This window comes from Camelina sativa, chromosome 16, assembly GCF_000633955.1.
Source record: "Camelina sativa cultivar DH55 chromosome 16, Cs, whole genome shotgun sequence".
Lineage (NCBI taxonomy): Eukaryota > Viridiplantae > Streptophyta > Magnoliopsida > Brassicales > Brassicaceae > Camelina > Camelina sativa.
The window spans coordinates 9,280,046-9,297,842 of NC_025700.1; the positions used below are offsets into that span (position 1 = coordinate 9,280,046).

General features: G+C 42.1%; 2 protein-coding genes and 1 pseudogene across 2 annotated transcripts; all 3 read right to left on the minus strand.

Moving 5' to 3' along the window:
* On the minus strand, positions 8,700 to 9,188 carry LOC104753516 (annotated as a pseudogene).
* Positions 14,832 to 15,455, minus strand: LOC104753517. The gene has a single exon (XM_010475760.1). It carries the CDS (start codon positions 15,453 to 15,455, stop codon positions 14,832 to 14,834), a length of 624 nt encoding a protein of 207 aa, XP_010474062.1.
* On the minus strand, positions 16,436 to 17,368 carry LOC104753518. Its single transcript, XM_010475761.1, has 2 exons — positions 17,243 to 17,368; positions 16,436 to 17,149 (listed from the first exon to the last, which is right to left on the minus strand). Exons 1-2 carry the CDS (start codon positions 17,366 to 17,368, stop codon positions 16,436 to 16,438), a joined length of 840 nt encoding a protein of 279 aa, XP_010474063.1.

The window sequence follows — 17,797 nt, forward strand, 5'->3', positions numbered from 1 at the left end:
ATTTGCAACGACTTTTCGATTATCATTTAGTAGCAAAGTCCTTGCTGCATGTCGGCAAAAAACGTTGAGAATGTGGATGCTAGATGTACTCAACTTTTGGGACTCCTATGAAAACGATCGCAAAAGAGTCGCATCATGTCGGCAAAAAACGTGCAAAATTGTGTTAGGTGTACTGAAGTTTTGTGACTCTTTCTATAATAGTCGCAAAAGAGTCGCAAAATTTCTCTTATATATATGCCACCACTTCTTCCTTCATTTACATCGATTCCAAAGAGACAAAAAACGTGAGAAAGAAAAAAAAAACGAAAGGAAAAAAAACAAGAGAGAAAGAAAAAAAAATATTGTGGAATAATCCATCAAGAGCATGGATGTACAATCGGATCGATCCATCACTAATCATATCTCATTGGATTATTTGGCGGGTGTGGAAGAGTTCATTAATTTTGCCAGTAGCCATGCACAAAATAGCAGTGGTAGGTTTTACTGCCCTTGTGTAGTTTGTCACAATTCGAAGTCACTGAAAGCTGCCTCAGTTTCGAATCATGTGCTAAGTAGGGGGTTTATGCCTAACTATTATGTATGGTATGAACATGGTGAAGACTATGATGTTGTTGGGGAAGGAACTAGTAGTCATTATGCTAATAATACAGATTATGCTAGTGCTAGTGAACCAATAGGATTTGATAGGGAGAATGTATATGTTGGGATGGTGAATGATGCATTTCATGGTTCTATACCATATAACGGTATCATGAACATGAAAGTGGAAATGATCATGTTCATGAACAACCCACCCCAGAAGCAAAACGGTTTATGATATGTTAGCTGATGCAAACACTCTACTGTATGATGGATGTCGGGAAGGGCAGTCGTTGTTATCGTTGGCAGCTCGGTTCAAGAACAATAAGGTTGACTACAATTTGTCAGAAAATTGTATGGATTCATGGACAAGATTGTTTACGGAGTATTTACCAGAGGGTAATCAGGCAACCGGTTCATACTATGAGACGGAGACTTTGATGCGAAATCTAGGATTACCGTGTCATACATATGATGTATGTATAGATAACTGTATGCTCTTTTGGAAAGATGATGAGAAGTTGGAGCATTGCAAGTTCTGCGGAAAACCACGGTATAAGGATAGTGAAGGAAGAACAAGAATACCATTCAGTAAGATGTGGTATTTACTGATTGCGGAAAGGCTGAAGAGAATGTATTGCAGCTTATATGAGATGGCATGCTGAGCATAGCTCTGAGGAGGGATTAATGTGTCATCCTTCAGATGCGGCTGAGTGGAAGAATTTTCAGCAATTGCATCCCTCATTTGCAGTAGAACCGCATAATGTTTATCTTGCATTATGTACAGATGGTTTCAATCCTTTTGGGATGTCGAAACACCATTCGTTTTGGCCAGTGATATTGACTCCATACAACTTGCCTCCTGGGATGTGCATGAACAGAGAGTATTTGTTTCTGACGATTTTGAATTCAGGACCGAATCATCCACGTTTTTCTCCAACCATTGATCGATGAATTAACAGATTTATGGTATAATGGAGTGGAGGCATATGATGTGTCCTTAGATCAAAATTTCAACCTTAAGGAAGTCCTTTTGTGGACTATCAACGATTTCCCAGCATATGGCATGTTGTCAGGATTGACAACACACAGAAGATTAGCTTGCCCAATTTGTATGGACGATGCAAATGCATTTCAATTGCCAGCCGGTAGGAAGACATGTTGATTTGATTGCCACAAGAGATTTCTTCCTGCTAATCATCCAATGCGAAAGGATAAAAAAAACTTTCTGAAAGGTAAACACGCATTGAACGACTATCCACCGCAATATTTGACGGGTGAACAGGTCTTACATGAGCGTATAAGAAATGTCGAGCCGCCAAAGACATCAGCCGAAAAATACGCCATCTAAATTTTTTTTGGCCGTTTAATTCCTCTAGTTATTAAATTTCCCAAAAAATACCTGGTTTAATTTTCGTTATCTTAAAAACCTTCATTTTTTAATAACGGTAGATCTATACTTACGACATAACGACTGTTAACTCTAATGACGGAAATGTCAACCAGGGCTAAACTATAACCCCACATGGTTAATTAGAGGGAACTAAAGATATTGTTGCCCTCTTCTTCTTCCCCCAAATCGATTTCGAGTTTTAGAACCAGTGTTCGAACCTTCAATGGTCACAGATCCTCGTCTCATTCGTCGAACCCTTCTGAATGGACACACTCGGCGAGACAGTCTGCAACTCATTCACATCAAAGTCGTCCTTCACAGTTTCCACCGCCGATAAGGAGTCCATCGCCGACTTCAGATCCACCGTCGAGGACAAATCCAGATTTGAGTACACCTCCACTGCAGAGGATACTTACACCGCCTCTGATTCCTCAACAACTGCCTCTTCCTGTTCCTCGTCCTCAACCTCAACCTCAATTGGAGCATGTTCCGGAGGAAGATAATGGCGAAGAAGAAGAGGACGAGGAGCAACAAAACCCAATCCAAATGTCGACCACTACCAAGATCTGTTGGATGGTTTGCTAGCTCTTCTAGGCCGAGAACATCTTCCACTCCTATCTGAGCATCCGATCCCTAGAGTCAAAACTCTTTGGTATAAAACTCTCTCCTTTTGTAAGTTTAGTTTAAAGTATACATGAATGTGATAAGTGTCTATAAGTGTAGGTCAATGCATGAATGTTTTCACTAGTTTGCGGTAATAGGTTCACTAATCGGTTGTTGTTTGATGTTCAATAGTTTGATCATGTTCAGTAATCGGTTTTTGTTGATATTTAATCGTTTCAATAGGTTATAGGTTCATATTTCCAAGTAGACTTACTCAGTTAATGTAACAGGTTTAACCGGCACAAAGGAAAGATGTCTCAAGTCATTGCTGGAATCTTTAGGAGGAAGTTTGATGGGCCTTACTACAGCTGGAAGGTTACTCCACAACACATTCAAGAGCGATATTTCAGGACATTTACGATAATTCAAATAATATTTTTGACACTCCTCTTATTTATGTACTCTATATATATGAATTTGTATTGTTGCTAACTAAAATGTTTTGTGGGATTGTAGCGGAAGTATAATTGGGATGTTGGGATTACTGAGCTCGTTAAAGAAGGTTTCTTAACAATAGCCAAGAAAAGGATGAAAGGAATTGTCAGTCAAGCTAAGAGGGGTGGTAAAATATGGCCGATTATGTGAATATTGGAACACCCCTGATGCCATTGAGAGGAGTGAGAATGCTTCCCACTGTAGAAACTCTACTCGTGGAGGTCTTGGAGTGCACAAACACTTAGCTAGTCAGAAATCATATGTACAAATTCATCAAGAAACAGTACGACTTCTCTTTCCATCCACTTTATCTCAAAGTTTTTCTAATTTGTCCATGATGTAATGTGTTTCACTCTCATTGTAGGAGGAAGAGTTGGGGCGTCATGTATCACTGGTTGAAGTGTTTCTTAAAACTCACACTCGGCTAGATGGTACATTTGTGGATCAAAAAGCCAAACAAGTTGTTGATGCTTATGAGAAGACCATAGAATAGAGACAATCTGAAACGGACGATGATGGTCCACACTGGTTGAAGTGTTTCCTTCAAGTATTTAGTTTATGTCTTTTGTGTGTGATTTTTCTTTGTCAATTTGGGTTTCTTAATGGGAATGATGATTGATGTTGATTCTGCGCTTAACAGTCTCTTGGTTTTCTTTAAAATTGTTTAATGAGCTATGCTTAGGAACCTAGAATATTTGATGTTGATTCTGCATTTCGTTTTCTGGTTTGTGCTGACTAGTAAATGTTTATTTTTTGGTTTAGTGTACTCAAACAGATACAAAAGGCAACCCATTTGGCCTTGGATCATTTGTTGAGACACTAAAGAAAGGAAAAAGGAAAGAGAGTTATGCAGCCTCTTCTACATCAACTCTTGCGGAGCTTCAAGATCAACTTCGGCGCAAGATTTCTGAAGTAGATTTTGAGAATGCACGACGTGATCAGGAACTTCGAGAGTCTCAAGCTGAGATCAAAAAGCTTCTCATCTTCATGAAAGAAAAAAATCCTGAATTCGCAACTTTTATGGGTTCTCTTCTTTCAGCCACCTAACCAGCTACCGCACCTGCAACCACCGCACAACCCACCACCGATGGAGGCACCACAACAGCCTCCAGTCCAGCTGCACAATCCAACGATGGAGGCACTAGACCAGCTGCCAATTCCCCTACCTCTAATACTTCTTCCAACTGAACTTTTAATTTCCTTTTCTTTAATTATGAACTTGCTTTTGAATACTGCTTCTTGGATGTTTAGGATGATAAGTTTGCTTGTGTGGTACTTTAAATCATCTTTCCTTTTGATTATTAGCATTTGAAATTCCCAAATTAATCAGATTTAGGATTGCTAAAACGTTACTGATTTGCGACTAAAACAATTTAAAAAATGTGAATATTTTGTGACTAAACCAATTCAAAAAATGTAACAACTTCGCGACTAATCCAAATTACAAAAGCTTCAATCTTAGTGGCACAATAGTAACTAAAAACGAACTCCTTAGCAACTACAAAACCAGAGTCTTAACTTAGTCGCAATAATAAATGACTAATTTGCGACTCAACTGCTACTACACTAAAACAGACTTCTCAACCATTTTGGGACTAATACGTCGTCCTTAATCCGTCGCTAAACCCAAACTCTACAGTTAATCCCAAAACAGTCGTAAAGATATGTGACAACCCGTTCGTGGACCCCATTGTCTCCTTAGGCTGGCCCTGCAGAGCATCGATCCTAACCCATCACTGTGGATATCCCAATCCACTAGTAGGTTATTGGTGCATCAGGCGTTCCTTGAACCCTGGTCCCTCACCCTTTAACAACCTTCCCACAGACAAGTTGTCACCAATTGATCTGATCTAAAGTTTAGGGGGTCCAAATAGAGAAGAGTGGAGCTTTAGAAAGTTTAGGCAGATGTTATATGGTTGTGACTTAAAGGATTTAAAGTCACGTGGAGATAGATTTTCATGGGTAGGGGAAAGAAGAAATCACACCATCAAAGCTTTCTTGGATAGGGTGATAGTAAACTCTGAATGGAATGGGCTTTTCTCAAATGCAGAGGTCGAATTTCTGGAATTTAATGGCTCAGATCATAAACCTCTATACACACGTCTATACCCTCCCCAATTAAATACTACAAAGCCTTTCCATTTTGACAAACGATTGATAGAGATAGACCAGTTTGATAAAGTTGTCGAAGCAGGTTGGAATGCTTGTAAAAAAAGGAATATTATACCATCTGTGATCAAATTAACTCATGTCGTCAAGCGATGGCTAGGAAAAAACACTCTGTCAATATCAACTCTGCAAAACAAATAGACTATCTTTCAAAAGCTATTGATCAAGCGATGAGTAGTCTTAACAGAATCCATAGACAATCAATCCCCCGGCTTCAACATCAACTCTATAAGGCCTACCGTGATGAAGAATATTATTGGAAAAATAAAAGTCGAAATAGATGGATGCACCTAGGAGATCGGAACACAGCGTTTTTCATTCTAGCACAAAAACAAGATATGCAAAAAATCATCTAATCAGTATGAAGGATGATTCCAATGTTGTTCACTCAGGTGAAGTCGAAATTGGAGGCCTGGCTCAAGACTATTTCATGAAGGCTTATACTTCAAGCAGAGTTCCTGTCTCTCCGATTGATATTGGGGATTTCCCTACCAAAGTGACGCAAACAATGAATGATGAACTCACTCGTGAGTTCTCAAGTGAGGAAATTAAGGAGGCTTTATCCTTCATTGGCGATGACAGAGCACCTGGTCCTGATGGACTTACGGCGCGATTCTATAAACAATATTGGGAAGAGTAATGAACTTAAAAAAAAAAATTCAATACATGATGTGTATTAGTATAGTTTTACATGTTTAATTTTAAAGATTTTAATGCATGTAGTAATATGAGAAACCTGAAAGAAAAATAGAAAAACTGAGTTTGTAAGAATGAATTTTTGGTTAATTGATAAAAACTGACAAAAGGATTACTTATAAAATTACGACATATAATAGAATAATATTTATGATATTTTTGGATTTTCAAATTTTTTGTGGATGTTAACTGATTTATTACTGATTATTTTTTGTTAAATTTAAAATACTAACCAATATACATATTATCTCATATGATGCTCATATTAGTTTTTTTTATTAAAATTCTAATTCTAATACATGAAGAAGTGAATTATGGTTTTACGATGAAATAAATAGTTAAATGTGATTACTAAACTGAATCTCTAACGATGAAATTTATTTTAGATTAAAAAAATCAAATATTAATATGTATCATTTTTTAAAAAATGATTCAAGATTATTATTCATATTTTTTATGTTTGATTTTATAATTTGAACACATGTATTTTTGTAATGCATATGTTAAAACATAAGATAATACAAAATATATTATAATTTATAGGAATGAATCTTCACTAATTTGATGGTAATGTCTATATATCTTTATATATGTTTTTATTTTGTAACTTTCACTTATTTAAAATTGATTATGAAATGAGTTAAAATTAGTACTTATAAAAATATATCTTAAATATGTTGATTCAGTTTTATTGCGAATTATATTTTGTTAATTTTTATTTCTATTTTCAATTCTTACTAAGACATAGACTTGATATGATTTATTAATTGTGTTTGATATAAAATATTTAGTTCTATGCATTAAGATGAAATGTATAATTAAACTTAAAATATGGTTTATTACAATGTTATATATATTTAAATGGTACTCCATGTCCTATAAGAGTTTTTGGATAAAAACAAAAAGATTAATAAACAATAAATATTATGTCATTTATAAAACTTCAACCAATAAGAAAATATACGTAAAACGATATATTTCTCCAAGAGAATATCATATCAAGCGAGATATAGCTCAATCTATTACTATGTGCTATATATCTCCTAGAAAATATTTCTCAATCTATATCTCTCATACTCCATAGTTCAAGATCTATATCTCCTTTGAAACATAGTTTTCACCTATATACCCACAAACATCGGTTGTGCTCGGTTTACTATTTACTGAACCAACTAAATAAAATAATAAAACAAATATAACCTAATTTAAACCGAATAAATTAATTAAAACAAATTAAAAGAAAAAAAAAAGAACATAATGATTTTCTTCTGTTGATCAAAGATTGAGCTCTATCTAACTTGATGTGATACTTTTTGTGGGAAAATAGATCGTTTTCCCGAAAAATATATTGCATAGTTCAAATAGTCATAAATTGTTATATTAATAAAAATTGTACATAGAAATTTGAGAAAATATTCTAAAATAATGCAAAAAGCCTTCAAACTCTTATATAATAGAACTGAGAGAGTATTAAAAATATGAGAAGTTCATATTCAATATTAAAATGTTACAAGATAAAATCTAAAAACGAGTCTATTACTACTTAAAACATTTTCAATAATTTTTTTAAAAAATTTTATCCGCGTAATAACGCGGGCCTTATCAAATATATATAAAAAAGGGAAGAATAATAATAATAAACCAAAATTATCTAAAGTTAAAGCTGGCTACATTACCCTTCTTTCTCATGGTTTTTGATATTTTCTTCCAATTATTTTTACATTCGTTTTTGACAACATTTCCTCAGTTTTTGGTTCTTTTTCTTTTTTTTTAAGAAGCTCTGTATTTCCCCAAACTGCTGTGGTTTGATTGTAAGCCCCAAACGTTAGTAGTAGTAAGTGACTAAGTTCCATTTGTTTTTTCGTTGAAAAAGAGTTGGTGACACACCTCACTTCGTTTCTGTATGCTACTTTTGTTTGATTTCTTTTTCGAGCAAGGTCTATGCATGCCACTGTTCTTTTTCTGGCACAAGAATTTTAAAGCCACTGTTCTAGTCTATGCCTAAAATATGTCCTGTAATATTTCTTACATTTGTTCAACAGTTCAAGATACTATCTCTGTGCCTCAGAGCTCAACTTTGGAACCACCGAGTACACAACTGCTGCAGTAGACACATGGTCCACGATGTCTGAACTGCTTCTTGGACAGAGTGAAGCACTATTTTAGCATTAGTTATATGGTTTTTGTTCTTGGTATTCTATTTTTGTCAACCTCGTAGTTGTTGTTCGTGCTCTAATGGACTTGTTATGCAGCCTCTGTTTCCTGGCGAAAGTGGAGTAGATCAGCTTGTTGAAATCATCAAGGTTTTGGGTACACCGTACACAAACAAGGGAGAACCGGAGAAGATCAAAGTGCATGAATTGATTGAAAAACTTGAGTCCCACAGAATTCTCTGGCATCCCTCTTGAAACCGTGGACCGCCTTGAAAGCAGAGCCACTTCATGGCATTACACTCGTAAGTCGTAAGAGTCTTCAATGTTTTCTGCACAACCTATTGGTGGTCTCTTCTTCTGAACCGATAAATGTATAAACGAACTAGATTTTAAACAAAACGAATTAATTAACCGAATTAGGCCAAACAAATTGTGGTTCTAGCTTGAGTTCAACGTTTTTAGGACAGACTTAATTACATACATATATGAACCAATGAGAACGACTTCAAAAGGGAAAAGAGGTGATTCATAACAAAGCAAACTACATGAAGTTAAATAAAAATAGAATCAAACTTGTAAAGAAACAAAATTCTTGGTACAGCCAAAGTCTTTCAAGGAATTGTGATCAAACTGGGAACATAGACAGAGGACTGAAACTTAGATACCACTCCATGTATCTTAATCTTTTTGCACATATCTCCCCTCACAATATAGACCCAAGCACTTCTAGGTTTCTTGCTAGGACAACACAGAACGAAGCTCTTTCCACAGATGTTATTGTCGACAAAGTAACTTGTAGACATGTGACCAACTACTAAGGGGAAGTAAGGTATTGAGACAGTCATGAAGTTAATCCACACCACATCGTCTCCATCATCCCCATTACCAATTTTCTTCTCTGTCACCCAAATCATAATATTTCTTGTACTTGTGTGTTGCTGTAACATTGTAAATGGAGAGGATGCGATTATGGGTAGTACTTCTTCTCCCGGTACACGGTAGAACACAAAAGGTCTTTTCTATCCCTTTTGAAACATCGAGCATTTGGATGAAATACCGAGTTCCTGGATAAGTATAAGCTGTCCAGTACACATTTCCATTCAGGAAGACCCTGGACGATTCCAATTCTTCTTCCATTGTTTCCTCTTTCTCAAAAGGGGTATGATTCAAAACCTTCCACGCATTGGTTGCAAAATCGGGAAGTACTGCAAATCTCGTAATAACTCCGCGCGAAAGCTTAAACGAAGTCCAAATCCCAATAATCTTGTAAACTTTTTCGGGTCTACTACCATCATAACCCATCCATCTGCCACTTATAGACCTATCCGTGGAAATCCATTTAGCCCGATTCAACAACGGGTTCCAAACCAGGCATCGGTCTTGTTCATCCATTCTATACGTGAATAAGTAATAGCTCTTAGATGTATGAAATGGATAATATAAATAATACGAATATTAATGGGGATAAATCGGAATTGATCATTTTATTAACGTTGAGTTGAAGAGAGTGTTTACAGAAAATGACAATTAAGGAGCTAAGTGCAGTTAATACAAAATAATTGCTCTTCTTTCTGTAATTGCCCAAAAAGTGGATCCTCAGCTCTCACAATGACCTCTGGTATTTATAGTGGGCCATTGACCTAGGGCTTCTTCTCTCAATCTGTAAAATGACGATTTTGCCTCTGCAGCCAGATGGGCCAGATCCAAGACTTCAGGCCCAAAATTCTCTAACGTTTTCTGTTTAGGCTTCTGTGATTGTTAGGGGCAAGACCCATATCCAACAATGGTCCCCCCCAGTCCGATGTGCGATGGCATGCTTGAGCTCGTCGGGTACAGTTCCATGTCTCTAGATCCGTCTTGCAGAATGAACAGAAGATCTTTGAGAGTTTGATGGCCTTCCGGAAAATGTTTGGACGAACAGTGCGTTGCGCACGTTTTTCGAGGTGTTCGGGAAGTTCCGGGATGAATAGTGTCTTGCACACGTTTTTCGAGGCATCCGGGAGGTTCCAGAACGAATAGTGCCCTGCGCACGTTTTTCTAGGCCTCTCGGGTTTTAAACGAGAGTTTTGCGTGTTCTGCATGTTTCCCGAGGCGCAGGAGGTAGAGATAGCTTCAAACTAGGATTTTCCTTTTTACCTCGGTCAACGCGCTGGTCCCCCATATATATATATATATATCTCCTTGACTTTTCTTTTACTTCCAACTTCTCTTCCTCCTTCACAAGGTAATTTTCTCTCCTTCTCCCTTATCTTCTTCTTTTACTTTTTTTTGATTTTGGCTTGTAAGGGCCATGGTCTCTCCGCCGAGATTGTCACGCCGTGTCCACGCCGCACGAACCGGCCGGTTTATTTTGCCAGCAGCGCTTTCTTGCCGCTGGATCCAACTTCCTCACGCCGTCATCAGTTCCCGCCGCTCTTTCGGGTGGCTAGGATTTCTTGTCAAACCGCGGCTTCATTCTCGCCGCTAGGACGCCGCCACCCAGAACCGCCTCCATCATGCAAACTCCGTTCTATGCCGCCGGATCTCGGCCACCACCATCGCACCTTGGTGCCATCTCCACTCGTTGCGGCGAGATGCCCTGATCGTGGTTGGTGTGGAGCGAGTTCGTGTACGAGTCCAAGATTCTGTATGCGTTTGTGTTGCTGCGCGTGGACGTTGGCGAGATGGGATCCGTACGGTGATGGCAAGGTGAAGATTTATGGAGATTTCTCAGCGACTTGGTGGCTGAGGTTGATGGTGGTCCCGCGAGATACGCATAACTGCGTCGCATTAGCGAGATGGTGAAACGGCGAGATGAACGTGTCAGCGGGATGGGGATGGCGGAGTCGAGGTGGCGAGGATGAGAGCTGCGAGATGGCGAGATTGACGAGATGGTTGTCTTGGTGGCGAGATGGCTGTCTTGGTGGCAAGGTGGCGAGATTGGCGAGATGGCTGTCTTGGTGGCGAGATGGCGAGATTGGCGAGATGGTGAGATTGGCGAGATGGCTGTCTTGGTGGTGAGATGGCGGGCTGCACTTTCGGTGGCGAAGGCAAAGGCGAGATTGACCTTCGGTGGTGAGATTGACTTTTGTGGAAACGAGGTGGCGAGGTCGAGATTCGTGGAAGCGAGTTGGTGGTGTGGTCGAGACTTTGCGAGATCAAAGCATAGCGTACTTGATCGTAGCGAGAGTCACGAGTCGGCAAGCTTACATCTCGCAGGCGGCAAGTTCGTTGGGTGTTTGCGACGTACTAGAGTGGATGACTCGAGAATGGCGGTACTGATATTGGCGAGACTTTGACCGAGGCCAAACCAAGTTTTGGCATGATGATGGGTTTGTGTACGAGTATATGGCGAGCTCGATTCGACGAGATTCGCGTGCTTTGGGAATTGGCGTGTTTGCGAAGTCAAGGTGATGAGTACGATGTCAATGTGACAAAAACGGAGCTTGTTGAGATTGATGTTGCTAGTCCGAAACCGACGAGCTTTCTTGTTGTGGATTCGGGAGTTGTTGAGCTGAAACTTGAGGGTAGTGGCGCGCACACAATTCTGGTGTGATCGATCAGTCTTGAGTAATATGATGTTTCTGACGTGGTTTGTTGCTCCAATATTGTCCGGTTGCTTGGTTGGTTTTGCAAGGTCTCGCACAATGGCTTTAGGAGATGATGTCTATGGTGACGTTCCGGAGGAATTTGGAGATGAAAAGTATCGTGCGCTAGAGAGAGATCTAGACGAACTCGAGACGAGTTATCCTTCCTGGTGGGAACCGTCGGAGGGAAGAGGTGTCGTAACAGATCTGGCGGATTTGACAGAAGAAGATGTTCGGGAGCTCGACGTCATGTTTCCTATAGAGGCTCAGGACCTTATTTTGATCCCACATCCTTCAAGTCAACGACGAGGGAAGGTGTTAGCGTACGAAGAACGCACCGGCTCGGACTGTCGTAGGTAGCGGGGTTCCGAGACGTCGTAACGATCATACAAAAGGCGGAGAACGTGTCTTCCGTGACGATGGAAGGACCCTGAGCACTGATGTTTTCCTAGCCCGCATGTTTGATCTCTACGTGATGCCACAAAACCTGCAGCTTGCACTGCCGAGTGCCAACGAACGTCTGTGGGACTGCCCAGAAGGTCACCTATGCGTTTACGAGGACTTCTTTACCGAATGTGGCCTATGGTTCCCGATTCCAGAATTCTTGACGAGTTACTGCGCCTGTCGGAAAATTGCATTCTCGCAGCTGTCAATCTCCACCATCCGTAATGCAGTGGGACTCACGATAACCGATTTCAAGAAGGGAATCTCGATCAATTGTGACCTCTTCGAGCTCGTTACGAGACCTATGCTCGACAGTACGGGACCATGCAGTGCTCGCTGTATGCCATGCCTTACGATCTAACACGACTAGGAGAGTAACATTCATGGTTGGCGGAGGCGGGTTTTCTTCGTGGAATAAACAAGATTTCATGTGAAGACCCAGACACGATTTGTCCTTCTGCTTGGAATTTGACTCCCGAGGGTGAGCCTGGTCGTAAGACTCGTTCCACTGAGGTTGCAGCAGCTCGTGCTGCGAAGAAGCCTTCTTCCGTGCCCCGTGCGCCAGCTGCTGGTGGTGATCGTTCTCGGAAGAGGTCGTCTCGCTCGAGTCCTCGGAGTGATGTTGGAGGAAGTTCTAGGCGTCCTCATCACGCGGAGGAAGTTCGTGTGAGGGTTGATAACTCATTTTCCTTTCGCTACGACGTGAGAGATCTTGCCAGCAAGATTCATGGTGACTTCGTTCCGCTTCTTGCTCCTGGTGATTTGGCTTGTCCGACCATGTAGGAGGAGGGTGTTCGTCGGCAGTTTCAGGTTAGGGTTTCATCCTACAGTTCGTTTTAATGTGCATATTGCTTAGTCGTAATCCAACTATTTTTCTCGATCACTTAAGCGATGAGCTGGACGAACTGCCTTGTTGGCGACTACGAGGACAAGGTGCATGCGGCTAGAAGGGAGACCTTGCTTGTCCGGCAAACGTTGGTTCAGGCCGAGAAATCGAGCAAGGATGGTGAGGCGCTTGTCAAGGAGTTGACGGCTTCGCGTAAGGAGTCTCGGAGGAAGCTCAATTCTGAGACAGCGCGTCTCAGAAAGCGCGAGATGATCGCGGGGAGGAAGAGCGTGCAAAGGCTGCTGTTGAGATCAGGGCACATTGGTAGCGTATTGAGCGTATGAGGACACACTTGACTGCAATGCGTGAGAGACAACCTCATTTGATCGTTCTCAGCCAAGTGACCGAGACGAGGCAATGTCTTCAGAAGTTGATTGGCAAGGGAACCACGATTCCTGAGAGTAGGATAGAGCGTCTCGCAACTAGCCAGGCAGAGTTTGAAGCGAAGGTTAACGGGATTGTGGTGCCGCCGCTTCCTGACGCTGATCTAGAGCCGTTTCCAGAGTCTGTCGACAAAGGCGCTGGTGATGCTGCTAACGAGTGATGTCCTCGTATTATTGCTTGTTGTTTTTCCTTTTGGATTTTCTTAATCATTGCTTTTGTACTTTTCCTTTGGATATTTGCAAACTTGGTTGCTTTTGATTTATGAACTTGATTATTGCCAATTTTTGTTTCCTTCATTAGGATGAAGCTGCTTTTGCCGCGCAAAGATTGATTATTGCGTAGAATAGAGATGCGACGTTTTCGTTGTTTACAGGGCATATTTTGTAGTGCAGGACGTATCCTGGCTTACTCTGGATATGTTGTTCCCCGAAACGTCTCGAGTAAACAAGACGGACTTGTCGTACTATTTTAGGTGCGGGACGCGTGACCGGCATACCTTGTAAATGCTGCAAGAATTGCGGGTGTGCGAGTCAGGATCTCGGCTTACTCACTCTGGTTCCTGCTAGCTTTGCGAGTCTGGGCTGGGCTTAAAATATCCTACCGAAGTAAGGACGTGGATTATTTCACCACTGCACCCATGCAGAGAGCGTTTTAGAGCTGTCCGTCTGGCCAGGGCGTCAGAATAAGAGTCGATAGATCGCTCGAGAGTGTTTCGTTCTTGTTGTAGAATTTCGCAGCGGCTTGCTGATAGTTCTGAATCCGTAGTAGTGCTTGGTCGCGCTCTTCTTCGATGAATAGGAGTTGGTCACACAGCATTTTGTCGTTCAGCTCTGGATCGTGAACAAGCATAGAACGTCAGAGAGTTGGTATTCCTACGTCGGCTAGAGTGAGTTCTTCCATGCCGTATGCGAGTGAGAATGGGGTTCGTCCAGTTGATGTGCGCAGTGCAGTGCGATGAGACCGAAGGACGCCGTCGAGTTCGTCAGCCCATAGACCCTTCTTGGCGTCGAGCCGTTTCCTGATCCCAGTGATTATGGTTTTGTTGGTGGCCTCCGTTTGTCCATTGCCTTGAGGGTATCCTGGCGTTGACTTACTCAGGCGTATCCGCCAACCGACGCAAAATCCTTCGAAGCTTAGGGAGATGAATTGGGCGCCGTTGTCGCATACGATTTCGTATGGAAGTCCATGTCTGCATATGATGTTCTTCCAAACAAAATTCTGGACTTCATTGGCTTCAAGTGAGACATATTATTCTGCTTCAACCCATTTGGTAAAGTAATCCGCCATGATCAGGAGATACTTCTTTAGGTTAGATGGTTTTAGCGGCCCGACAATATCCATCACCCATCGCATGAAGGGGTATGGTGGTGAGGTTGTTCGCAATTGTTCAGTGGGAGAATGGATGAATGGTGCGTGGCGTTGACACTTTTCACACTTGGCTGCGGATGCGGTACAATTGGCGATCATAGTTGGTCAGAAATGACCATTGCGACGGATTTGGATTCCAAAGCGCGTCCGCCCGAATGGTTTCCTTCGGCTCCTTCGTGCACTTTGCGCATGATGTCGTTGACATCCTTTTTGTTGATGCAGACGAGGAGGGCGCCATTAGCATCATGACGGAATAAGTTGCCATCCAACATCGTGTACTTGGCGCATTTAGCGAACAATCGTCGAGCTTCCCACTTATCCTTTGGGTTTATCCCATCAGTGATGTAGGCGATAATTTCAGTTTGCCAATCGTCGTCGGCGGAAGTATTAGGAGTTTGAGCTGGTCGTGGTAAAACCAGGGCAGGTGATGTTGTGGGAGCTTCCGTGGGTACTGCGAAGACGTTGTTCGAACCTCCCGGTACGTGTGCTGAGGACTCGACTTCAGGGAATGTGACAGGAGCAAGGGACAGCGAATTGACGTTGATGCTTGGGCGATCGATGCTCTCCATAGGTATTATTCGGCGGAGATCGGGGTCTGATGTGGAAGCAAGCGTTTCGAGCGCATCAGCTGGAGCATTGTCGCTTCGTGGAATCTTGACGAGCTCGAAGAACTCAAACTTCTGGGATAAGTCGCGAACGACTTTGAGATAGGCATCCATGTGTTCGTGTCTCGTTGCATAATCGCTGAAATCTGCTTCGCATTTGCTTCTATCCCGCGCTTCGTAATGAGATACCCCAAAAATTCACCGGAAGTAACGCCAAATGTGCATTTCGCCGGGTTCAGTTTCATGCTATACTTGTTGAGTATCTCGAAACACTGTTTTAGGTGTGTGACATGGTCTTTGGCCTGAGCTGATTTGACGAACATATTGTCGATGTAGACCTCCATGGTTCAACCAAGTTGACTTGCAAACATCCGGTTTACCAGGCGCTGATATGTTGCTCCTGTGTTTTTCAGCCCAAAAGGCATGACCCTGTAACAGAAAGTGCCTTGCTCGGTAATGAATGCAGTCTTCTCTCGGTCGTCCTTGTGCATCATTATCTGGTTGTAGCCCGAGAACGCGTCCATGAAAGATACCAGTTCGTTTCCAGCTGTGGCTTTGACTAGCTGATCAATGCGCGGAAGAGGAAAACTGTTTTTTGGACAAGCCTTGTTCAGGTCTGTGAAGTCGACGCACACTCTCCATGTACCACTCTTCTTCTTCACCACGACCGGGTTACTTAGCCAGTCTGGATATCGAACTTTAGTAATTGATCCTGCATCAAGTAGCTTCCGTACCTCGTAATTGACTGCAGTTGTTCATTCCGCGCCGAGCTTTCGACGCTTTTGCTTAACGGGCTTATAAGTTGGATCGACGTTCAGTTCGTGGATGGTAATGCCATGATCAATCTCGGTCATATGTTCTATCGACCAGGCGAACGTGGTTGCATTTTTTCGTAAGAACTGAACGAGTTCGTCCCTTAGAATGATTGGTAGCTCAACACCTATCCCGACACAGCGCTTAGGAACAGACAAATCTACATTGACTTGGATGACGGATTCTTTTGGGGGCGGGGTGCGTGCATCTCGTGGAGGTTGTGATTCGGCGATCACAAATGCCCTTGTGTTTCACATCTTCTTCTCAATAATGAAGCAAGTTCATGCCATCAGAGGATCTCCGCGTAGCGTAACCATGTCGTATGCATTTGGAAACTTGACGCACTGGTGGTAAGTGGAGGCTACAACACGCATCTTATGGAGCCATGGTGTTCCAAGAATGATGTTGTAAACAATGGGTTTATCCACGATTGCAAAGTTTAAACATTGCATCGTGCCGCCAACATAAATTGGAAGTGATATGGTTCCAACTGTCATTATAGTATCTCCATCGAATCCTGTTAGAGGCTGTGTTTCATGTGTCGTGTTGCGGCGATCAATCTCCATTTGAATCAGTACATCCTTGAATATGACGTTGACCGAGGTTCCAATGTCAATAAGAATTCTTGTCACCGAGCTTTCCCTAATTACCAATTCTACGATGAGTGGATCGTTGTTCAGACTAGCTTTGCGCGCGTCCTCCTCAGTAAACGTAATTGGTTCGGAAGACCGCTTAAACATGTTGCTATGGGAGGGCCAGCTACGCTTTGCTTCTGCTTCGCGGCAGTAAGCTTGGATTGATCGAACAGAGTCGCGGCATGTTGATAAGCCGCCAACAATAATGTTGATCCTTCGGCGAGGAGCTGGTGGTTCATCGTGTTCTCTTTGGGGGAGGGGGCAGGCGAGCGATTTCTCGTGCTCGGTCATGTTGTGCTCGTGCTCGTTCCTTTTGTGCTGCTGCCTCCTCTTCACGCTGCCTCTCGTGTTGTTGATGGTCTGCTAAACAGTACGGGTTATCCTTATGCGTGTTAACCTTTCTCCGTTTTCGCTCTATATCGATGTGAAGAAGAAGGTATTGAAGTGTTTTACAATCCTCTGTGGAATGTCCGCCAAATTTGTGCAATTCTCAATAACCTCGCTTGCCTTTGAAGGTAGGGCCATCAGTTTCACGATCGTACTTATTCCAGCACTTGCCTTGCTGTTGCTCGTTTCCATCGATAGCAAACATCATTGCCTTCCTTCCTTTCTCGCCTTTGGCGTATTCTTTGTTGTAATGCTGGCGAGGCTCATAGTACTCTTGCACTGCTTTGTTTTTTGAGCTCGGGGCTTTTTCGGGTGCTTTCTCTACAACGTCAGTTTGATTGAGGTTTTCTTTTCCTTCGTCTTACTCCACCTCGATGTATCGGTTTGCGCGTGCAAGGACTTCGCCCAAGGATGTGACGGGTAGAATTGTTAGGTCTTCCTTGAACCTGGTTTCGATGGCAAGCGCGTTCTTTAGAGCTCCTATTGCAGCGTCGTCGCTGATGGCGAGCTGAGATACGACTCCTCTGACTCTGGCCATGAAAGTTCACAGCGACTCGTTGTGCTTCTGGTGCATTCTCCATAAGTTGGCATTCGACGCAGGGACATGCATTATGCATTGGT